A 25917-nucleotide genomic window follows, 5' to 3' on the forward strand; every position below is an offset into this window, starting at 1 on the left:
TGCATATCCTGCCTGAAGATGAAGGCAGAGGCGCAGCCGACCCCCGTGAAGTATGGAAGGGACCATCCTGGTGGTGGTGATGGGGAGGATGGAGGGAAGAATTAGACTTGGAGGTGGTGGGGAGGATGGTGGTGAATTGGAGCGTCAGCATCTGCGAACTCAAACATGAGTAAGTACCGATCTTTTATACCACGAGTGTGATAATGTGATTGGATAGATGAAAGGTAAAGTGACGTAACAATTAAGTCTTCCCGGCAGAACTTTATGCTAAAGCTTTCATTTCTACCAGAAAGACTCGGGAGAATAAATACTGTGACAATTATCCATTTATTAACAACCCAGCAAGCAATAAAGTACTTTGGCATAGGCCCCGTCCGTAGCTCGCAATCTGAGGGTCCGGACTCTGCATATCCTGCCTGAAGATGAAGGCAGAGGTGCAGCCGACCCCCAAAAATTAGGTGGAAGAATGCTTCCACCAGGACGGAGCCTACCCCCCAAAAAACGGTATATAAAGTAGACCCACCGGTCTTGTGTCCTGGAGTTCCTAAAAAGAAGAAGAACAAGAGTTAACATGGTAAGTGTGGACATGGAACTCCGCGTTCTGATAGCTAACTAGTAAAAGGCCACTCCATGATTAAACAGAACTTGAAGTTATAATTTGTAGATGAGTACTACACATGAGCAATTAAATCTGCTGCTGCATAAACGTAAATGTTTGTCCGTTGCTGACGCTTCCAAAATTCTAAGTGTATATTTTTATTTATTTATTTTTATATACAAGGCCGCAGCCACACGGTCTGCTAGACCACAGAGACAAGGCCGCAGGGCCACACGGTCTGCTAGACCACATATACGAGGCCGCAGGGCCGCACGGTCTGCTAGACCACAGAGAAAAGGCCGCAGGGCCACACGGTCTGCTAGACCACACACAGAGACAAGGCCGCAGGGCCACACGGTCTGATAGACCACACACTGAGACAAGGCCGCAGGGCCACACGGTCTGCTAGACCACATATACAAGGCCGCAGGGCCACACGGTCTGCTAGACCACACACGGAGACAAGGCCGCAGGGCCACACGGTCTGATAGACCACACAGAGACAAGGCCGCAGGGCCACACGGTCTGATAGACCACACACAGAGACAAGGCCGCAGGGCCACATGGTCTGCTAGACCACACACAGAGACAAGGCCGCAGGGTCACACGGTCTGATAGACCACACACAGAGACAAGGCCGCAGGGCCACACGGTCTGATAGACCACACACAGAGACAAGGCCGCAGGGCCACACGGTCTGCTAGACCACACACTTTTTTTTTTTCTTTTTTTTTTTAATATTTAAATACCACCACCAGTAGATGCATAGGGATTTACCTGGACCATTACTGGAGAGCTTGCTGAGCTTCTATGATGATTTTTGAAACTGTCTTATATAAGACTCGAGTGCAGAAGAAGACCATCTGCCCAGGATCTTGAATGGCTGCAGTAGAAATGCCTCGTTCAGCTGCTGTAGTGGCTGCCCCAATCCTGAAGGAATGCCCGGTATACTGGGAGGGAGATAGGCTGCAGCTTTTGAGGACAGAAACTAGGTGATTCCTAAACCAGCTTTAGAGAGGGGTGCTCCGTTAAGTAGGATAAATAGAGGTGAATGATCTGAGGATCTCTGATGAACTTTAAGAAATTTAAGCATAGATGAGAAGGGACAGAAATTGTTGTTGATTTTAGAAATTGTTAGTGTGACTCCAAAACCTTCAGAATCATTCTTAGAGTGCTTGAGAAAAAGTGTAAAGAAATTAGGTGAGAAGGTGAATCAGAAAAAGAAAGACCACGGCGAGATCGGAGTGTTTGAACTGAAGTAAATTCCCCTGGATGCATGAGCCTAGCCTGACTACGTCAAGACTTCATACTTCCGCTCAATTTCAGTTCGCTTCTGTGCGCAGTCTGAGATAGCGACCTATCTCTCAGATTTCCTCCGCCCGCAAAATGCCGGCCAAGCAACGAACAGAGGCGGGCTGAGAGCCGTGACGTAGATACTGATTGTACCTTGGATGCGTAGATTTACTTCACACAATCTGCGAAAGTCATTCACAGCCATGTTCACTCCGGTATTTTGCTCGATGGTATTGTTTTCGCATCATACATGTGTTATCAGTGGAAATTAGATGCGGCTGAGCCTGCGCATAACACACGTCATAACCAAACGTTATGTGATTGGTTTACGGGTACCAGTGATTTTAAACTTCAGACAAGCACCCCCACCGCGATAAGGAAAACACTTTTCAATTATGCCCTTCCAGACTCTGTCTACGAAGCGAAGCGAAGTAGCAGAGTTTGGTTTTACCATGCTAGCATGAGCCCTGAATTGTGTTAAAATGTGGCTACAATCTGAACATGAAAATAGGAGGAGAAGAGACCATTACAGATGGAGGTAATAAAGGGGGGTTAAATGGATTTCACTTCCTGTAATGTTGCTTTTAAATCATAAACAATATCTGCAAAATTACAATGCACGAAGTTCAAGCATGAATATTTAATTTAAAGATTGCCTTTTAAGGACTACAACAACGCTGAGAGGGACTGTGCGGCCTTCCTTCTGGATTAGTGGCATCACAAATCCTAAAGCTACATGAATCCAGCTCCCGGAATATGATTTATAGCATATCGAGACAGAATGAGCTAATCAATAACTAGAAGATAACTACGCACAAGCTACATAATTCATCAACTAACCATCTGGAATTGAGGTCTACATGTTGACGCTTCTTGATTCTCTCCATCTTTGTCTGACTCCGGTTTGAATATAAAGCTAAACGTTTTGAAATTGTCTGTGAGGTAATCAAAGCTGCAAAACGAGCGGTTGAAACTCATTCCCTGTGCCGGGAGCAGCAGCCCGACTGCATCCAAAGGGACAGACAAAAAACATGCGCTTTACTCACCCTCAATGACAATTCCAGCATAGAATATTAACATGTATTTGGGGCATTCCAAGCCAAACCCCTCACACACATCCTGGGGACACTGACGACCCACCACACAGCGATTTTGTAATTGTAGACGAGGAAGGAACAACCGGCCGTGATCAAGATGGGAAATAAAGGAATCTGAAAAGAAAAGTTAAAAATTATAAACAATTCTGCAGAATATAAGCTTTTAAGGTGTAGGGAGCCGCACCTTCAGTTATATACGGTCTAGCTGGATTAAGCAGAGCGACTAATTTACATGATCACTGTTAGAGGAGGCAGTGTGATGAAAAGGTTAGCTGAAGGGCAGAGCCACCTGAAGACTAAAGTTCACAGCTATGGCATTGCAGTGGTCAGAATGTGCTCACACAACCTTAATCATGAAATTGGAGACTACTGATTGCCAGATAAACATCTCAGGAATAGCATGATCGTCTAACAAGAAGATCTGCCTTAGTGATACATCCTAGCTTTGTTAGCACATGCAACATAAGTTTTGCCACCACTTGAACCCAAAGATGTTAGCAGCCACTATAGAATAACTTCTGTGAAGCGCGAAGGAACGAAGCCTGAGCAGGCTCGGTAATTCATCTGACCTTTGCTGTTCCAAATGTCCAAAATCTGAACGGATATGCACCCTTCGTCTAGCTGATCGGATCGCTTAATTAGCACTGAGTGGGCCAGTGATAACAGACGAGAAATGAGCCTGCCTTGAAGAGATACATGGTGTGTGTGTTTTTTTTTTTTTTTTTTAATAACCATTAAATCTTAATCTTATTAATCTTAGTACGATACTTACCTGAAATAAGGTGACGGCATACCGATAAGATACAACCTCAGTCACACTTGATATTCTGTTGTTGACTTTGAGCGTAGAATCTATTTCTCAGCTGTGCCGCACACACCTGACATTACTCTCGAGTTACTCTTGTATGAGTAAAGTTTTATTCATAGCCGAGAGATCACTGGCCATGGCAACCAAGGGAGTCCCTTGAATAGAAAAATAAGAGAACATTTAAATCATACAGATGAGTAGCCTAAATATAATGTCACTCGAGTCTTCTTGACTGTGATTTGTCTGGTGATTGGTTTGAATTGTATGGTCTAAACTTATAACTGTTAGTTCTACTGTGTTAAGCACGTTTTAGTCTGTGACATTTGACCTGAGCATCCTAGTCTGCCTTTCTACATTTAATACCAACTACCTATAATGAAAATATTTCTATGACACATATCGGTGGATCAAGTAGATGCCAAGAAAATTTGTATTACCGCGATTGTACCATATTTATGGTAGTGAAGAATTTAAATATAAGTAGCCTATTAAAAGAGATATAAAAATAAAACAGTAGAACAGTTGTAGAGAATTATCAGCACTGTAAATGTATCATTTACTTCCTATGTATTAAATACCCCTGCAACATATACCCACATAAGACCTACCTTTCATAACCACGTCTACTACGGCATACGCATAGCATCCAATGACCACCTTGCTTTAAAGGTCAGCTTCTTCTTTATGATATGGACATATTTACATGTATCATTTTCTAATTTTTACAACCCTTTTTAAATTATAACTTTCCTGGCAGTCAGGAAATGATTTGGCTAAAACATCTCCATAAAGCCGAAGCAATAACGAATCAGAGAAGGCGTAAAACAAGTTACTGCTCCTTTAAGATAGAAGCACTCTCACGTGTTGAGTGAGCATATGAGGAGTGCGGACTGTGAATATGCAGAAAGCCGATATAATAACTTAGTTGCTCTTAAGCTTTGAGCAACCCAGTTGTTAGTATTTTGCAACCACCCATGAGTGCGTGGGATCGACAACGCTAAAAATAGATTACCACTGCACTCGCTGAGAAATCAGTTACGTGAATCTTTGTTTACACTTGCTACAACCGTTCAGCGAGCATCCAGCCCTACTTTTTAAAGCGTTACAGTGAGTATGTTGCGTTGCAGACTGCTGTACATGTATCGGCAATTTAAGAAAACTACCACTTCGCCACAGTCGCAATTTGATCTTTACCACTGATGAAGGGAGCAGAAGAGCAAGTTTATACTTACCTGAATGATTAATGGGGACATGTATGTTTAATATTGGGGACATGTAAACAGTGGCCGCTGGAAGCGCCTACCAGAAGCCTTGAAAGTAGAAATTGAACTTGAAAAACCCTGTGAGGAGGAGATCGACTCTCATAAGATTTAAAGCCGCCACGTCCTTGTTTCCTACACAAGCGTTTTCCTACACTCGCGCACAAGTTGCGCTGAGATCAAATCAACGATATGACTGGTGTTGTTATGATTGGAATCGAAACGCGAGTGAGTGAACGCCGGTGTTGGTTTCTGCGAACTGAATTGGAGCGTCAGCATCTGCGAACTCAAACATGAGTAAGTACCGATCTTTTATACCACGAGTGTGATAATGTGATTGGATAGATGAAAGGTAAAGTGACGTAACAATTAAGTCTTCCCGGCAGAACTTTATGCTAAAGCTTTCATTTCTACCAGAAAGACTCGGGAGAATTATTTCAATAAATCGTACATTTATTGACAGCTCAACAAGCTGATAATATACAAAGTCATTTGGCATAGGCCCCGTCCGTAGTGCATAATCCGAGGGTATCGGATCTGCAATTCCTGCCTGAAGACGAAGGCGCAGTCGACCCCCCCGGGAGGTATGGACAGGATCATCCTGGTGGTGGTGGGGAGGATGGGGGTAATCGTCGCTTCAGTATCTGCGAACTCAAACATGTGTAAGTACCGAGCTTTTATACAGTGAGCATAAAAATATGATTGGATAGAAGTGAAGGCAATAGGTGACGTAGTAATTGAGCCTTCCCGACAGAACTTATGCTAAAGCTTTCATTTCTTATTTGTCTTCCCATCATCAGCTGTGCTGGACTTACGCCTGTAGCTTGAATGGGTGTGGTTCTGTAGCTCATCAAAGCTGTGAATGGGTCAGACTGTTTCAGGATCCTTTTAGCTGTTTGCACAGCCCTTTCAGCTTCTCCATTTGACTGGGCATAATAAGGGCTCGAAGTAATGTGCTGAAAATCATAATCTCTAGCGAAGTCTTTGAAAGCACTTCCATTAAACTGTGGGTCGTTGTCAGTAAAGAGAACATTGGGACAGCCCCATCGTGCAAACATGTTCTTTAAGCAAGCACGTGTTGTTTCACCTGACAAGTTCTGAAGGTGAGCAATGTCAATATATCTTGAAAAATAGTCCACGACTACCAAGTAATGTTGCTTATTCACCTCGCAGATATCAGCACCGATTCTCTCTCAAGGACGGTCTGCCAGTGAAGTGGTTAACCCTCTGGGGTCTGAGCTGTTTTCTGGGCCCTGGAGGTGTTCTGACATGCTCTGACATTTGTGGTTATTTCTGTTACTTGTGACATTTTCATGGCTAAAGTCTAATTACACTGTATTCAGCACAAACTCTGCTACAATAATATATCAGCAGCATGTATGTAAAAGTTTGTAGTTTTGAGATAATGACATTTATGCGTGGTTTGTGAAAATACAAAAATTAATTCTCACTGAAATAAGGTCATGAAACCCATACTGATTATTTCTTCACAAGACTTTTGAAAATTGTATCACGTAGCCTAGAATATTTGCTCTAAAACTATGTGAGAATCACCCTGACTGCTCATTCAGAGAAGACAATATATTGATTTAAAAATTTTACGACGTGTTTTGTGTTAGAAAGCAATATGCGAAGGGGCGGATCACCTCATTAATATGAAAGCTTTCCACACCTGAGAAAGACAAAGAACCTCCCTAATGGCCCTATTAGGAGCTTATCAGGGCCCATCATTCTGACCAACCTTGCACAAAGAATGAGGAGATTTAAAAAAGAATGGCTTTTAAAATTGTTTGGATTTATTTACAACACAACATAATCCAAAGATACACAACAAAAAAGCACTTATTGAAGAAAGAGACCTTTGTGCCATTCCTAAAAACATTGTACATACCTTTCATTTTCTAAGGTGTTTGATTTTCACTTTACCATGTTCATGTACAGAGACATGTACTGTGAATGTTGAAGTCAGCAGGACTCAGTGGCATCTGGGCCCTGAAAAAAAAAAAAAAAAAAAGTGCACATACTGATATCAAGAGAAAGGCCTGCACGATTTTGGGAATACATTTTAGATTTTTCTTGTTAAAATTGCTTTTTAAAATTCACAGAATACACACACACACACTCACACAAATGTTTCCAACAATATATAATGAACACCAGGTTTGTTGTGCCTTGTAGGTATAGGCTATGCGCAGTGCTGCATAAAATAATAACAATATAGCAGCCTATTTATATTTTCAAAAAGATTTCAGTAACAACTAAGCTAGAGAAAAATATATTGATTATCATGTTACTTCAAATGTTTCCATTCGTTATGATGATATGAAATGAGATAATAGTAAAAACATGAAGCCGTTTGGAGCGTTTTGCTTTTCCAAAATATGATACATTCAAACGCGATCGCGATCAAAAATATGATACATTAAAACGCGATCGCGATCAAAAATATGATACATTAAAACGCGATCGCGATCAAATATAAAACATTATGGTTAGGCCTACCATATACATATCTACGTTTGAGCAGATATCCACAAACACAGTAACAGTAAACACGGGTCTAAATATTATAATATTCACCATATATCTAGCAACAGTTCAACTGCAATGTGAAATTTATGCAACAATAGCAAACTAATATGTAAGAATTTCTTACCTTATCTTTCTTGTCTTCAAATATCGTTCTTCTTCTTCTGATGTAAATCCAATGTAAGCTCAGGCACGTCTTTCAAACTCGACGAAAAGTGAAGTGAAGTGTTTTGTTGTTGAGGTAATGAGGGCGATCGCGTTCCATGTGGAGATTTGCATGTGAATATCTTTTGCGCGAGTGGGCGTGGCCGAATTAAAAATAATTAGGAAGCGTTTGAGAAGCTGGACATCTTGTTGGTTTTATACAAATTACTTAAACAGAGAATATTTGTTTTCGTTTTGAATCCGATCATTTAAAAGTACACACTTAAATGTTTATAAAGGTGTATGGCTCATAAATGTGTGACAAGTATTCGCTGAGTTTTGTTTCAGTTTATAGACGTGCTCAAGAAAAAAAAGTTCACTGCGACGGAGAGGCAGAACGCACACCCTGTTTATTTTCTTTATTTTACAAAAGCACAATGTTTTGATTTGATTGGAAGTGGACACATACAAAAGTAGAAATACCACAGATTCTTTTTTTATATTTCTTTTTTCTGTATGACCATAAATGACGGAGAAATTTAAGTTTATAGTGCTACACTGTGGAGAAAATCCAGCAAAACGCGCCGGCGCGTTTGTCGACCTCAGAGGGTTAAAAGTGGCTCCTTCCTTTGAGTAGGTCTTGATTCCAGACAGTCCTTGCAGCTGTTAACTAGCTGCTGGATTTCCTGACAAGCCTGGCCACCACACACTACATCGGGCTCTCTCTTTACATTTCACAATGCCTTGGTGACCGCTGTGCAATCTTTGCAGTATGTCAGACCTCATATTTTGGGGAATTATGATCCTGTCACCATAAAGCAGTAGATCCTGGAAAATTGACAAATGATGGCATGCACTGTAGTATGATTTCAAGGCTTGAGGGACATTAGCTGCATACCTGGGCCAGCCATCAGTCACATACTGCCTCACCTTTTGTAGCTCAGAATCCATCTCTGTCTCTCTTTTCACATATTCCAGTTTTGTGGGAGAAATTGGCCATGCACCACTGATTGCATTCTCATAGGCTTCCACTTCTTGGACTAATTCAGAGACCACTGATGAAATGGTTGGCTAAGGGTGTCGTGAAAGCGTATCAGCAACCACCAGCGACACTCTTTTTCGATCTAGGCGTACCCTTTTTCAGCATCGGTGAGCACCCTGGAACAGTAAGCCACTGGTTTCAGCTGTCCATCATTGTCCTGCAGCAGAACAGCTCCTAGACCGTAGCTGCTCGCATCTGCACTGATGACTGTGGGCTTTGTAACATCATAGAATGCTAGCACAGGGGCTTTTGTGATTAGGCGTTTCACATTTTCAAAGGCCTCCTCTTGTACAGCACCCCAGTACCATACTTCATCACGTTTCAACAGCTCGTTGAGAGGTCGAATAACCTCTGAAAGATTAGGAACATACCTGCCCAGGTAATGAATCATTCCTAGCATTCTCTGTAGGTCTGAGACGTTCTTTGGCTTTTCAAGGTGAGTGATAGCTTCGATTTTGGCTGTGTCTGGGCGAATTCCCTCTTTGTCTATGACATGTCCCAGGTACTTGAGTTGACTCTGACATAACAGGCACTTTTCTGTGTTCAGCTTGAGACCAGCCCGGTCAATGGCTTCCAGAGCCTTCTGCAGTCGCTGCTCGTGTTCCTCTGGAGTGTTGCTAAATACTAAAATATCGTCCATGAAGACTGCAACTCCTTCAAGGTCTTTGAGGATTACCGACATTTCCCGTTGGAAGATTTCGGGTGCGCTGGTGATACCGAACGGTAACCTGTGGAAAAAATATCTTCCAAAAGGAGTAATGAACGTTGTCAGTTTAGCACAGTCCATATCCAGTGGAAACTGCCAGAAGCCACTAGCTGCATCGAGAAGTGAGAAAACTTCGGCGTGTGCTAGCCTAGGAAGGATGTCGTCAATTGTTGGCAGCACAAATTTCTCTCTTTTTACAGCTTTATTTAGTTGTTTTAGATCCACACAAATCCTTATTTGCCCTGTCTTCTTTGGAACGGCCACCATAGGGGCGCACCACTCAGTAGGCTCAGTGATCTCCTCAACAACACCACATTGTACCATTCTCTCTAGCTCCGCCTTGACTTTTGGAAGCAAGGGCACGGACACCCATCTTGCAGTGTGCACACTGTATGGTACAGCATCCTCTTTCAGGCAGATTTTAATGGGTTTTGTCTTCACTAATCCCAGTTCAGAAAAATAAATGGGTTGGAGCTCTTCTAGCCTTTTAACTAAACCCATTTCACTTGCTGAATCACGACCAAGGAGATTGTTTACATGGGGACCAGTCACCACAAATGCTTCAAAAATATACTGCTCATCTTTAAAGGTAGTCTTAGCTCTGAACTGACCTTTGCATTGCAATGTTCCCCCTGGACTCTCAAGTTTCACATTGACTTTGTTAAGTTTTGGTTTGCACTTCAAAACTGAGAAGGTTTTCTCAGAAATTACACTTATGTCAGCGCCTGTGCCAATTTTAAAGTCTATGCCCTGAATTGGGAGTGTGACAATCCAAGCTCCACTTTTGTCATCAATGTGAGTTAAAGGGATAGTTCACTTTGAAATTAAATTGTGGTATGTTTCTGAGGGCGCGCGCGCATCCTGGTGTGTGACGTGTACGCAGACTGGTGCATAGATATATATACACTAGAATAGATGTCGCCTTGCCTACGGCATTCGTTCCAATGAACTGCCGTAGCCAAGGCGGCATCTAGTGTATATATATGCACCAGTCTGCGTACACGTTAGACCCCGAAGTCGCCGCCAGGCGCCGCCATTTGCGCCATTTAGAATTTCAGCCGCCGCCAGCCAATAATTTCGTAAGCCAAATTTAGCCGCCATCTGATAAAGTTTGGCTGAGCCGGCTAGAATTATTTGCATCAAATAATAATTCTATCACATAGAGACATACACACGAAATATATAAACAATACACGAGATCTATTTTCCCACTGGATTCATAACAGCACAGTCTTGTGCTCGTTGCTACGATACACAGACTCACAGTGAATTGACGACCAATTAAAATTGCTCGTTTTCCGTACAGAAGAAGCGATGCATTTTTTTCTCGCACTGAGGTGAAATGGCGGAAAGAAGCAAGCAAGGTAATTTTGATCTCACTTCTCACATACTTTCCTAATTCCTACTTACTTTTTTTTTTTAACTTAGGCCTACCCAGACTTTTGTTAAATCTTCAGGGCACGGTTGCACAAACACCTGAATCAAAGATTGATGTTATGAACCAAATATTCTGGAACGGAGAGATTTATAGCACTGAACGTGATATTACTGCAGTAACAAACCACCGTTTCTAATTCACGATGCATGCTTCAGTGTACATTGAAGTGAAATGTGCAAAACTTTGTCCAAAATAATACTGATAACAGTGTGTGTTTATATTAAGGCGAGACACGGCAGGCAAAAACATCGTTTCTCTTACGAGAGGTCTCTCGTACTGCGTTAGATATCTAACGCTAGGGGAAAATCCTTTTTCCGCGAGATATTGAAGCCAAAAATTATCCTTAATTTTGTAATAATGCAAAACGCATTGCGGCAGCATACAGACATAGGCGAGGCAGCTCGCGCGCCTATTGGCTGTTCTGCGGCAACTGCAGCAGCCTATCGAGCGAGGCCTGCGTCACGTCCCGCCGAAACGGGCGTGGTCTAGGCCTATAAATACCGCTCGCAGGCAGCTATTATCCGATTTTTTCATCCTTCAAGCGAAGCACACGCATCGCTGGAGCTGGAGAAGAAGCCGCGCCGTCTGAGAGAGAGCACCTTCAGCGGGACGAGTCACTGAAGTCGCTGGCCGCGCCGCCTTCCTTGCCTTCCTGCTGCGCTTTCCGGCGCTTATATCCTTTCACCTTATTTTCTGTACTCTGTGTGTGTGTGTGTCGCCGCCGCGACACACATTCTAAAAGAGCAGCGTCTTTTTCAAGATGCCTTCCTGCGGCTCGTGCAGAGCCACACTCAGCGACGGGGACCGCCATGTTATCTGCGTTTCCTGCCTGGGTGAGGAACATGCAGCTCTCGCGCTCGCTGACGGCGGATGCCCTCACTGCGAGCTGATGCCTATGGCAACTCTGAGGACTCGCCTGGCTTTCTTCACCGAGACTGCTCCCCCGCCCGCCGCGGCGTCGCGCCGTAAAAAGTGCCGTGCCCAGCGGGTCCCGGAACCTTCCCCCAGCAGCCAAAGCTCGCCGGTTCGCCCACCTGCTTCACCGGCTTTGTCAGCTTCTCTTCCTGACGGACAGCGGCCGCCGTCTGCCGCCGCTTCCGTCGACATCGCTGACGAGGAAGCCCTGCTGGGAGAGGATGATTCCTGCTCTATCCTGGCGTCAGGCAGTGAGGATTGGGCGAGCTCTGAGGATCTCGCGCCCCCTGCCCGCACATCGTCAGGCAAGAGAGCGTCCATCGAGACGGAGCTCATGCGGATACTCGCACAGGCCGCGGCGAGCCTCGGCCTCGAGTGGTCTTCGCCCGAGCAACCCGCTCACAACCGGCTGGATGGCTTTTTCCTGCCTGGGGAGCGCGTTTCGCCTACATCTAGACCAGCGCCCTTTCTTCCTGAGCTTCACGAAGAAGTCGCTAAGTCATGGAACGCCCCCTATTCAGCTAGAGTGCGTCCTGCTGTTTCTGTGGTATTCTCTGCAGTTGACGATGCCAAGAACAGGGGATACCTTTCGCTGCCGCCGGTCGAAGAGGCGATAGCGGCCCACTTATGTCCGCCCTCCGCTGGACGGCGCGCTAAGCTGGCCCTACCCTCGAAAGCTTGCCGCACGACGTCAAGCCTGCTCCGCCGCGCTTTCTCCGCCGCCAGGCAAGCTGCGTCAGCGCTGCACACCATGGCCACGTTGCAGATCTTCCAGGCCGATCTCCTCAGAAAGCTGGATGAGAAAGGACCTGACGCGATCTGCGTGCCGGACCTAAGAAGCGCCACGGACCTCGCTCTCCGTGCCACTAAGTCCGCAGCACAGGCCATTGGACGGAGTATGGCCTCTCTCACTGTGACCGAGAGACACCTGTGGCTGACGCTCTCAGAAATGGCCGAGTCCGAGCGCACCGCATTCCTCGACGCCCCGCTTTCTCCCGCTGGCCTCTTTGGATCCTCCATCAAGGATTTCGCGGAGAGATTCGCAGAGGTACAGAAAGCGTCACAGGCTATGAAGCACTTCCTCCCGAAGCGCTCCAGCTCTGCAGCAGGCCGTGCGAAACCGTCTGCACAGAGCTCACAGCCCCAGCCACCGTCCACTGCCGCCACTTCGCAGCGCTGCCAGGCCCGAAACGCGAAGCCGCGCTCCCGCTCATCCAGCCGCCGCCCCGCGATGCATGGCCCGCGGCCTAGGATTGTGGTTAAGCCCGAGGCCCCGAAGTCGTCCTAGCACGCCTAGGAAAACGACGGTGTTCGAGTCCCGCTGCGGCCGGACTCCCACCAAAGTTATTCGCTCGTCCAGTTCCAGAAAATGTGACTGTTCCAGTGTTTTCTGCAGCCAACAAGCCGGTTCTGTCACCCGCTTGCCTGCACACAAATGCCGTTTTCACGGCTACCCAGATAAATCCCCAAGAGAGTGTATTTTCTGGTGTCCCGGCCACGGCCGATGGTGTCTCATGTGTAGTAAGAATGCCCACTGCCCAGTGCCCATCTCTACACACAAGCACAGCCTGTCACACAGGTCCCGCGCACATAAAATCGACTCAGATCGATTGCGCTTCAAACGTGGTAAATGTGCCCACTACCCAGTGCCCACAAACACCACATCATGCATGTCTCACGGTTTCTGTAAAAACTAAACCAGCGTGCATTCGCTTCACTCAAGCGAACAACGCTTTCGGTGTGATAAATGTGCCCGCTGTCCCGCGCCCACATCCACACATAGACATGACAGTTCCCACGGGACTCGCCCCCTCGCGGCTGACCGCCACAGAGGAGTCGAGCGCGGGCAATCTGCCCGCTGTTATCAGCGCGCCCCATGCCTCAAATGTCACGAGCGGGACGCTTGTGTTACAGCACACCGAAGCCTCCCATCGCTCAGCGAACGGAGCGCGCTTCGTATTCAACCCCTAGCTATTCATGCAGACGCATGAGCAAAGCTGCCCGGGGTTTCGAAGTGGGTGCTGGACATTATAAAAAGAGGCAATTCGCTACAGTTTTGCCGACGCCCTCGCCGCTATGCGGCACGCGTCGAGACCACGGTAAAAGCAGAAGTAGCACATTTACTTCGAGCCGAAGTGGCAAAACTATTGAACAAAGGGGCCATAGAGCCTCTCTCTCAAGTTCAGAGCGAAGGAGGGCTATACAGCAGATACTTCCTGGTACCGAAGAAAGACGGGGGTCTCAGACCCATACTAGATCTAAGGCAACTGAACAGAGTGCTTGTGAAGCGACAGTTCAGGATGCTCACGACCAGAAAAATCCTCGCGCAGGTTCGCCAAGGAGACTGGTTCGTGTCAATAGATCTGAAAGACGCGTATTTTCAAATACAGATAGCGTCACGTCACAGGCGATACTTGAGATTCGCCTTCGAGGGCCAGGCATATCAGTACACAGTCCTGCCGTTCGGTTTATCCCTGGCACCCCGTACATTTACGAAGTGCATGGATGCGGCGCTCGCACCCCTCAGAATGAGGGGCGTGCGAGTACTGAACTATTTGGACGATTGGCTGATTCTAGCGCAATCTCGCTCAGTGCTCATAGAACACACGACCATTTTAGTCGATCACCTCGAGAATTTGGGTCTCAGTGTCAATTGGGCAAAGAGCTCTCTGTCCCCCAGTCAGACGATATCTTTCCTGGGCACAGAGTTGGACTCGCTGTCCATGAAAGCGCGACTATCACCACAGCGCGCGGTAGACATTCCGTGCACAGCGAACTCGTTCCGCTGCGGCGCGTCTGTCCCGCTCAAGAAATTTCAGAAGATGCTGGGTCTCATGGCCTCAGCATCATCAGTTCTCCGGCTGGGCCTGCTCCGCATGCGCCCGCTGCAGTTTTGGCTGCAAGCGCGAGTCCCACGCCAAGCGTGGGCATCCGGTCTGCTTCACCTCAAGGTCAATCAGAAGTGCGTCACAGCTCTGAAACCTTGGAGAGCGGACGACTGGTACCAATCAGGTGTAAGCCTGGGTACTTCCTCGAGAGTGAAAGTGGTGTCCACGGACGCATCCACCTCGGGATGGGGAGCGCTGCTCAAGGGCAGACCGTTCTTCGGCCAGTGGTCAGAACGGGTTGAAGCTCCTGCATATAAACTGCCTCGAAATGCTGGCAGTAGACAACGCGCTGACGCGTTTTTGTCCCCAAATAAAAGGACACCACGTCCTGGTCCGCTCGGACAACATGTCTGTGGTGTCCTACATAAATCGCCAGGGCGGCCTCAGGTCCAGGAACCTGTACAGGCTAGCAGAACGCCTCCTAGTATGGGCTCAGCGCAATTTGCGCTCGCTGAGAGCTGCGCACGTGCCAGGGCTCCTAAACATAGGGCCAGACAGACTGTCCAGGAACAATGTTCCGGCAGGCGAATGGTCTCTACACCCACAGACAGTCCAGCTGCTGTGGAAGAAATTCGGCAGAGCGGAAGTAGACCTGTTCCGTCTCAAGAAAACGCTCACTTCCCGGAATTTTTCTCCAAGAGCAGGGACGCGTTGGCTCATGTGTGGCCACGCCGCCCGCTCTATGCTTTTCCCCCCGTCTCTCTCCTGCCTCAGGTGATAGAACGGATCAGGGAAGAAGGATGCTCAGTACTGCTTGTAGCACCGTTCTGGGAAAACCAGCCTTGGTTCCCAGCTGTGATGCAGCTAGCGAGCACTGCCCTGTGGCCAGTACCAGTGAGGAGAGACCTCCTCTCTCAGGCCCACGGCTCGATCTGGCATCCTCACCCGGAATTGTGGTCCCTTCATGTCTGGGCCATCAACGGGTACATGTTGAACTCCCTAAGGGAGTATTAAACACGATCACACAGGCTAGGGCTCCGTCTACGAGACGGCTCTACTCCTCGAAATGGTCAGTGTTTTCGGGCTGGTGCACAGCCCGTGGCGTGTCACCCACAGACTGTGGAGTGACGGAGGTGCTTTCCTTCCTACAAGAACTGTTGGATAAGGGCAGGACCCCTTCCACACTCAAAGTTTATGTGGCGGCTATAGCAGCGTTCTCAAGAACAACGCTTGGTCAGTCAATAGGAAGGAACGATTTAGTCATCCGCTTCCTTAGAGGGGCTAAGAGACTGAATCCTCCCAGACCTCCCTCAGTCCCCGTATGGGACCTTTCTATGGTGCTGGAAGCCATGAAAGGTGGACCATTCGAGCCTTTACAGACGATTGATCTGAAACATCTGTCTTTCAAGACTGTGTTTCTGCTGGCTCTCGCTTCAGTGAAGCGCATAGGGGACTTACACGCGCTCTCTGTGAGCGCCACGTGCATGGAATTTGGGCCTAATGACTCAAAAGTTATACTCAAACCTAAGCACGGTTATGTTCCAAAATCCCTCAACACACCGTTTAGGGCGCAGGTCATCTCCCTGTCAGCCGTACCAGTCCCTGATGAGGAAAGAGACGCGGGCCTCCTTTGCTCAGTCAGGCCATTACGAGCTTATGTGTCTCGCTCGTCTGCTTTCAGACAGACAGAGCAGCTCTTTGTTTCGTTCAGCGGGCGTTCTAAGGGACTAGCCGCGTCGAAACAGAGCCTATCCAGATGGATAGTTGATGCTATAGCGCTAGCATACGCCTCCAAGGGCATGCAATGCCCGTTGGGTGTCAGAGCGCACTCCACGAGAGGCATGGCCTCTTCGTGGGCCTGGTCGAGTGGGGTTGCCTTGCAAGATATTTGTACGGCGACGGGCTGGGCCTCCCCGTCTACATTTATAAGGTTTTACAACCTAGAGGTTCCCGCCCTGCAGGCCAGGCTGCTGTCAGTCTAGTTAACCAGTATTATCTGACCTGATGCTATCAGCTCGGAATGCTGCGTCTACTGAGCACAGCTCGGTGATCGACTGCGAAAAGCAGCAGCACAAGTTGTGCCTGGGCAAACTGTGTAAGACCCACATTTCCCCATCAGTTCAGGCCGTACCCCGCCCTGTCTGTATGATGAAATTCGCGTCTGAGCGACGCTGCCATATGTGGAAGAGTGTGGCTTCGCCCCTCCCTCTTCCCGGACTCCCTGTGAGTTCCCTGAGTGATTGTGCACTATATGAACCCCGGGTTTTCGCCCTTGGGTCTTTGGTGTCAGATCTCGGCATGCACGGCGTTTTGCATTGGGTCCCCTAGCGTTAGATATCTAACGCAGTACGAGAGACCTCTCGTAAGAGAACGTACTCGGTTACTAACGTAACCTCGGTTCTAGAAGAGGGAACGAGTACTGCGTTCCTTGCCGTGCATGCGCACGCTCTGGTTGCTTCTATGATGAAAAAAACGGATAATAGCTGCCTGCGAGCGGTATTTATAGGCCTAGACCACGCCCGTTTCGGTAGGCTGCTGCAGTTGCCGCAGAACAGCCAATAGGCGCGCGAGCTGCCTCGCCTATGTCTGTATGTTGCCGCAACGCGTTTTGCATTATTACAAAATTAAGGATAATTTTTGGCTTCAATATCTCGCGGAAAAAGGATTTTCCCCTAGCGTTAGATATCTAACGCAGTACTCGTTCCCTCTTCTAGAGAGAACCGAGGTTACGTTAGTAACTGAGTACGTTTTTTTTTACTGGTCAATTTTGAGATTTTTGGATATTTGTCTTCAATAACATGTCTTCTTTCAGACTTGTGGTGAAAAAAAGTCCGAAATACACATTTAGGTCTTTATTTTGCTACACTTCGTCTGTTTGCGTCTGTAGATTTCTCATAAATTCAACAAAAGTTTGCGTTCTTAATCAACATACTTCTCCGCGATCTCTGCTGTCACCCTCTCATCACATGCACCATTAGGAAGCGCTCTCTCTTCTGTACAATCCTGTTGGATCCAAATATGGTAATTTCCTTTTTATCAGCAACCAATCGTGAAAGTAAAAAGACTGAATGCGCAATCTCATTGGCTGATGATAAATCTTTAAAGCCTGTTTTCTCAAAATGACCTTTCTCTCATACTCCAAGTCCGAAATCTCCACTTCACTAGTACCTAGTTATATTTTGAAGACATTTACAGAAGGATTTGTAAATATATTATTCCTAGCTTGATATATATAACATTTTATTACAAAAAACATGGCGAAAATCATTTTTTTAAGGCTATTGACACAGTATATTCTGATTTACAGGATAACTAAAGTAGATATCCATAAATCCCTCTGTAATTTTTTTCCCATCTAATATGTGAACACAATGAAAAAAATATTTTTAACCTGGCTTTATCCAATACTCAGATTTCGTTTTTTAAAATATATGCAAATTAGCACATATTTAATTAGATATTGCCTCATTTGAATATTTAAACATTAAATTAAAGAAAACTTGTAATACATTTTTTTCTCATCTTAATGTAAGTAATCAACTGGGAAAGTTTCATGGTGATATCTGCTAGTTAAAAATTTTACCCTATTCACCCGTAGTGTCTCGCCTTAACTATAAAGTTGAACAGCGAATTACTGTACATGTCATAAATATATGCATAACGTTACTCCGTGAAGTTTGACAAGTGTGCATTCTTACACAGCAGCAAGCTAACGTTACAGTGGCTATTGAATGCGCCTAGCACTATAGCTAATATTACCAAATAGCTCAAGTAGGCTAGTTCTAGTTCTAAATCTTCACTTTAGGTGTTTTGTGCAACCGTTCTTGTAAGTAAGAATGCCTTTTTGTCAGGACTATAATGCCATTTTGTCATTGTGTCAGGACTAGTGTTTTATGGATATTTTTGTTCTCTTTTAGGACGCGGAATTAACAAATATATCAGCACATCACGAACACATCTGCTTAAGGATTCTGGTGTGACATGGAGGCCTCACAGTGTTGATTCTGCTCGTAGCCTTCGTTCACATTTTTGGACATATATGGGCGATCTGTATGTGAACAACAATCGCATTGATGACAAACTCTACTGCAAACTCTGCTTTGAAGCAGAAATGACAAAAGAACATGGAATGCTGTCAAAAGTGTACAGCTTGGGGGAAAAACATCAAGTGGAAAACTTCCTTGCTCATGCCAAAGCTGCACACAAAGAGAGTACAATATTTCTCAAAGAACAATCAAGTAAACTGACTAACTGGATCCAAACTGTGCCGAAAGGAAGCCCAGCTACTTCCCAGTTTGATGTTAATCGCGACATCATGTTGTGGCTGTGCCAGGACCTGCTCCCTTTTGAATTAATAGAAAAGGAAGGTTTTCAAGCATTCAACAAGAAAAATATTCATCTCAATTTGCCAACCAGCAGAGCCCTTGCAACAACAGCCCTGGCAGATGTCTACATGGGTTTGAAGTCCAAAGTCAAAGAACAACTGGCAGACATTGTCAGTGGTACTATAATGTTAGATGGCTGGACTGATGCTCATCATCGATACCCATATGTTGGTGTGAGAATCTGCACTGTAGATGCGAACTGGAATTTCCTTCTGTTTACACTTTGTGTTAAACCTGTAGAAAATCACACATCAGAAAACCTTACAGTGTTTGTAAGGGAATTACTCGAAGAATTCCTTCCCAAAGATAAAAATGTGTTGCTCTTTGACACAACAGATGGGGCAGCGAATATGATTAAGTTGTCCCGGTTACTGGGCCATGAGAGAGTAACATGCGTAGCACACTGTTTACACAACTTACTCATAACAGACACTCTTACCAAAATCCCTGAAGCACAAGCCTTAATTTCCCAATGCAAAGATATTGTCAGTGCACTGCACTTCAAGGCACATCTAATAGAGGAATTTGTGTTGTAGCAGAAAGAGGCAGACATATTTGCCAAGATTCAAGACCTGCAGGATGAAATTGATGCAGATTCCAATGATCCTATTGATGAAATGGATGATGCAGAGGATTGGCAGCTGGGAACTAAGAAATCAAAACAGGGCTCACAGACACACAAAACACTGAAGACCACAGTGCCAACACGTTGGAACAGTGTCCTCAACATGATCAGAAGCTTAGTCAGTATGGAGACAGAAGTCACTGAAATCCTGAAGAGGATAGGAAAGCCCTTGTTATGCCTCCTACCTAATGACATCAAGCTACTTTGTAACTTAGCTAGCTTTTTGGAAGACTGAGAGAAATTCACTCTCATTATAAGTGAAGTCAGTCCAAACCTGAGTGCCATACCACTAATCAGGGCTCAAATCAAGAAAATCTGTGCAGTGGCTCCCAGAGATCCACTACTAATGAAGAGAGTCAAAGAACGAATAGTGAAAAACATGGACAAACGAATCCCCATGTCAGATCTGGTTAGAGCCACCGCAGTGTTTGATCCAGCTGTCAGAGATATCACTATGACGAAAGATGAAAGCAGAGAGCTGCTGCAGAATCTCCATGAGAAACTGAACTCTTCCAGGTGACATTGATATTTCCGTGTACTTGCTAACCACTTACTTTTCTCATGGTTTTGATTTTAACAGCCATTTGCCTTATGCATATATTTCACTTTTCAGATTCAGTTCAACAGTGTTTGGGGTTGGAGATGAGAGGACAACTACTGATGGTGGTTCTGGAGGTCCTTCTGGTGGGAATGGTGACCACGATGGCGATGTGGGAGGAAGTGCGAAACGCCTGCGACTAGAATTATTAGCAGAGGCACAAGAAGATGCAGAAGCTCATTCTTCAAGTTCTATCCTTGACCAAGAGATAGATGCTTTTCTGGCAGTGAGAACAAGAGACCAAGGAGCATTGGACTTTTGGCGAACCCATAGCAATACTTTCCCCACACTGTCCGCTATGGCCCGGTGCTACCTCTCCATTTCACCAGGTAGTGTGCCGGTGGAATGCATGTTTAATTCCACTGGCCTACTGCTCAATGGCAAACGATCATCACTTGCTCCTTCAAGGTGTAATATGATAAGCTTCATCCATGATAATGCCAAGTTATTGTATACAACTTAGCCTACATACATTTAGCCTAAGCACAACACATTGTAGGCTATTTGAAAATGTTTAGTAGCATACAGACTACAAAATAAATATGTACATACGTTGTGAAAGTAAAATCTGGTGTTTTCTTTATTACATTGTATTGCATTTTGTAGAAATATAGTGTAAGCCATGCATTGCTTGGAAATATTGAGATCTAGTAAATCAGTATAACATAGACATCTGTAGACATGAAGTGGCAGCTTCAGCCATTTGCAGCTATGAAAAGTTTGGCGGCTGCAGCAGCCATTTAGGTTTTGGCTGAGCCGGCTAGCCAGCCAATAACTTCATCAGCCAGCCATTATTCTCAAAACAAATGGCTTCGGGCTCTAGTACACGTCACACACCAGGATGCGCGCGCGCCCTCAGATCACTTGGACGTGGCTGTGTACAAGAGTTAAAAACGATATAAATACTGTTCGTTTTCTCACACAAACCGCTCGTTTCGTGTCTTAGGCCATCAATGTGTACTTACGATGGAGAATTGTTTAATTTGGACGATGGGGAATTGTTTTAATTTGGACTCTGTGCATGCTCTTTGAGACAGTGACCACAGACCTGCATGATAGGACTGACAGACAAGAACGGTTTGACCTAAAAATGGTACTGGAAAAAAAGACACCTACATCTTGGATGCCCTTGAGGTAAGCTAAAACATACAAAAATTTAATTTCAAAGTGAACTATCCCTTTAACTCACCCAGGAAATGCGTTACATTGCTGCCCTCTTGTGGTCTGCTGACATCATGGACTTCTCTGGTTCTACAAACTGCAGCGAAATTACCCTTTTTTCTGCATTTGCGACACTCAGCACTTTTTGCTGGACAAATTTCACCTTTTCCATGATTTCTGCCACATCTTTTACATCTCCAGTCAGAAACATGCTCATTTTGGTTTCATTTTGAGCCACGGTGCTGTCTGCCTCTTTCACTTTGGTGGAATTTTCCTCTCGCGCCGGCCACCTCGCTGATTTGTGCACTGACGCTGGCAGCCTGTTCATTAACGTGTCCACGGACTTGTTCAGACTGCCTCACGAGCTCTACGGCATTTCTGAGTGTTAATTTGGGTATTAATTAGAGCTTTTCTGACAGCTTTCGGCCCTGAATCCCGATCACGAGCCTATTGCAAATATTTTCATCTTTAGCAGCACCAAAGTCACACGTGTTTGCTAGCTCGTGGAGGCTACGAATATACTCTTCGGCCATTTCACCTGGCTGTTGAGCCCTCGTGTAATAACATTAACTTTGGGTACAAAGTAGTCATCGAGCTTCCTTATCACAGTTTCATAGTCCTCTCGTTCTTCCTCCCCAAATGTAAATGTCTGATACACTTGTTCAGCTTCTTTTCCCAATGAATAAAGCAGTGTAAAGACCTGTACTTCAGCCTCTTCCTTATCAAGTTTAGTGGCGATCCTGTAGCGGCGAAATTTCTGACGCCATTCTGGCCATCGTTCGGGGTAACCAAAATCAAAACTGTCCGTGGGCTGAAACTTTGCCATGGTGTTAACAGCGCTTCACTTCTGACAACATGTAATGTTCCAATAAAGCAACTTAGTTTCTCAAAGTCTGAGCTTTATTAACATTAAGCTTTGACTGTAAGTTACATGCAAACACATAATGTGACTACTCTTAGGAAAACTGCAGACTCGCGTCTCATTTGGATGTCTGCAACTTAACTCCTAGCAAACACTCGGTCGCTACCTAATGGACTAAAGACACGTTACCTATAACAACGATATAAACTGTTTTATATCACACCCTTAACCCTACCCATACAACCAAACCTGTCCTAACCTAACCTGTATCACCTCAATAGCAGCATTTATTATAATAGCAGCAGTATTTTAGAAAATCGTTACATCAAGAATGGGGAGATTTCAAATCTTGCCGTTTCATAAGGGTGGAAAACAAAAACACATATTTGAGTAATATTTAAGGTATGAAAGTTTCAGTATGATTTATTGTTTATGTGGAAATATCAAGAAAATTTAGATTTTCCATTTCATGACCACTTTAAAGCATTTTGTCTGGAGACACCATAGGTGTGTCTCACAGAATTAAGGTTATCATTTTCCTTTATATTTCATAGTCATGGTTGGTCCACCTGGTCCACCTGGTCCACCTGGAACACCTGGAACACCTGGATTACAAGGTAACTGTGTACTGTGACAATGCCTTGAAAATATTGTCACTCAGTCACCCTCTCACTCTAATTTAACATTAGTAGATTGAAATATTTAGGCAATAGTTAATAAGGGAGATAATGGTGACTTATTTGCCCAAAGCTTGGCTACAACCATCAGCGTGAGGCATCAGCTTGAACAATTCAAAGCGTTTAAAATTCAGTAAAACATCATTTAAAATGACAACGCAGTGCTGAAGTGCCAACTAGTCTCTCCCTATGGAGGATCCCTTTACCACTCTACAGATAAAGCGTTGTCGGGAAAACTCAATTTGCGTATCTACCCCGAATTGATAAAATAAAATAAAATTCTTAATCAAAACTATAAGGAAACTGTAATTTGTTTAGGCTTGGTTTGTAGCGAATTCCAAACCTGCGCACATATATTCAAACGCACATAATTATAGAACCAATTCTTAATGCCCATGTGAACGCCATCAGCGTTTCTCACAGGATCGCGTTTAAAATTTGTGTAGAGAGAATGGTGTCGTCTTGGCGGCCCCTAATTTAATAACAAATGATTGTTGCGATGGAAGCGAATCAATCAAAAATAACTTTAGCTGGAAAATAACTTTATTAAAGAACCGCTATAAAGCCAAAACAAGCTTACCTTAAATTATACGTTTATCACTGTAAAGCTGCTTTGAAACAATCTACATTGTTAAAAGCGCTATATAAATGAAGATGACTTGACTTGACTTGACTTAAAACAACTTATTAAAAGTTATTTGAACAATTCATTTAAAATCTAGCTGTTTTTTGAGGGATGTTAGCAGACTATGCTAATATAACTGTTCCTACTCGCACCACTCCGAACGGGATTCGTCAACTAGGGCACTTAAAGCCAAAACCCCTTGAAGTTTCACCTGCACAGCTCTTACTAGCTGGCCTCCAGTACACACACCACCCTGAACGTCACTCCACTCTGGGTCACGGCACCAATGTAACGGGTCCTACTCGCACCTCTCCGAACATGATTCGAACCATTATCAACCAGCATGGGAAGGCAGAGGAGTGAGGTTTTACCTGCACAGCTCTTCCTAGCTAGAATCCAGAAGAATACCAAACATCTGTGAGGCACCCAAAATCTCTGAGATCCTCTCCCCAGTTAAAAGGGGTGAAAATTGGCTAATTTGCATCTTTGATTTTGAACCCAGCAGCAGATCTCAGTGACCAGAATAGAGCCAATCGCTTTCCACATGTTCCTTCACAATCTGTGTGGTTTTAGTGCTCCCTGCTGGTCAAAACAGACATAAACACTGAACTGAACTAAAGCTGTCATTTGACCTTTGGTGTCTTCCATCCTTTTTTCTAACAGATGCGTGTGAATAGTATTTTGTCATTGTTATGTCATGCTTTAAGCAGTCAGTTTTTATACTCCAGCTGTGCTCTGTATTAGGTTCTCCTGGAATACCAGGGAACCCAGGACAGAAAGGAGGCCTTGGCTCACCAGGTTAGTGTATTTTTGTATATCTGTATGAATTTGTATGCATATGTGTATGGGTGTGAGTGCTCTTGAGAAGCATGTGTGAGTATTGTGCTCTTAATTTTTCGTCAGTTTTAACGAGCTGCATAGGCTTAGGAAATAATTGTACGTTAGTAATGCTAAAGCATTCACTTCTTTGGTGTACACAAAGAAAATGCTGCAAAACAATGAAATTAATTGAAAATGATTGTATTTATTTCAGGGAGGGTAGGTGAACTTGGAGCTCCAGGTGAAAAAGGACAGAGAGGAGACCCAGGTCTCGCAGGCGTAAAGGGAATGGTTGGCGCTCCGGGTGCACCTGGTAATCGCCTCCTTACTTTCCCACACGTCTCATCCCAGTATAGCAGATCCACATCTCTCCCTGACTGTATTTATTTCTGTCTCCAGGTGTTTCAGGCTTAAAGGGGGATCCAGGAGAGAGAGGAATACAAGGTGCCTGATTATTATGATGAAAGGCCACCTTAATAATTCATACTGTAATAAAACAGAAAATATATGTTGTGGAAATGCCTTGCACATTTTTCCATGCTGTAAGAGTTTTATACTGCTCTAATGACTACTGCTCTGTGCACACAAGGTTTACCTGGGAATGACGGTCGTCCAGGTGCCGATGGAAAGAATGGTTTGGCAGGAACACCAGGGGCCCGTGGAAATCCAGGTACTTCTTGAAAGAAAAATCTGACACGAATGATTTGATAGTTTGTTTATAGCTGCTAATTACTACTACTGATAGAAAATAAGATTTTTCACAGTGTAGTGCAGTTGTGCAAAAGTACAACCACACCACAAAACCACTTTAATCTGTTTAGTCTGAACAGTAGTAATAGTGATGGTTTCCGTATCAAACACAACTAAAACTAAATCTCAGTCAAAGCCACACTTGACTGTTCTGCATTTTGACTCTTTTTGATACCTTGTACTTGAAATCTCTCTTCCTCAGGGCCTAAAGGAGACCAAGGTCCCAGTGGCGAGCGAGGAGGGCAAGGATCTCCAGGTGTACGTGGTAAGAAAGCTTTTGGAAAGAAACAATACAACACTACTTAAAGGTATTTAGCAGTGACATTGTCAGGCTTTTTTATTTACAACAAAATAATCTAATTGCATGGTCCAAATGTAATAGCACTGCAATATAACAATATAACAATGAAGTTTACAGTGGATTTATAAATTAATTGAAAACATAAAAAATCTAAACACACCTGATTCGATTATTTGTTCTTCATTCTCTAGAAGTAGAGTTTAAAAACCTTGCTGTATTTTTGTGTAGTTAATTAAGAGAAGGTACACTGCCATCTTGCTCCGACAAAAGTGACTTACCAAAAACTTACCAACTCGTAAATTTCCCCAGAGGACTTGAACTTACCAGTAGCCAGACTTATGACAAATGACATAAAAATCTGGTGTACTTTGATTTATCTGAAATAGCTGATACCAAAATATCGGAGAAAGCTTATTGCACAGCAGTTTCATCCCAGAATCTATTATACGACAAACAC

The 25917-nt window shown here is 44.7% G+C and overlaps 1 protein-coding gene across 4 annotated transcripts in view; it reads left to right on the forward strand.

The window, feature by feature from the left end:
* marco (macrophage receptor with collagenous structure) overlaps positions 1-25917 on the forward strand; it is a 167863-nt gene that overhangs the window by 137427 nt on the left and 4519 nt on the right. For 2 of the 4 annotated variants that reach the window (XM_079880604.1, XM_079880605.1), the window contains exons 5-10: positions 22843-22905; positions 24335-24388; positions 24624-24722; positions 24809-24853; positions 24999-25079; positions 25362-25424. The exons of 1 other annotated variant lie outside the window; for it this stretch is intronic. In XM_079880604.1, the coding sequence (XP_079736730.1) occupies positions 22843-22905; positions 24335-24388; positions 24624-24722; positions 24809-24853; positions 24999-25079; positions 25362-25424 (405 nt within the window). The remainder of the gene's footprint in view (positions 1-22842; positions 22906-24334; positions 24389-24623; positions 24723-24808; positions 24854-24998; positions 25080-25361; positions 25425-25917) is intronic. One more of the 4 variants, XM_079880602.1, reaches the window with a different exon arrangement.

The sequence above is a fragment of the Squalius cephalus genome (assembly GCF_949319135.1).
Source record: "Squalius cephalus genome assembly, chromosome: 9".
NCBI lineage: Eukaryota > Metazoa > Chordata > Actinopteri > Cypriniformes > Leuciscidae > Squalius > Squalius cephalus.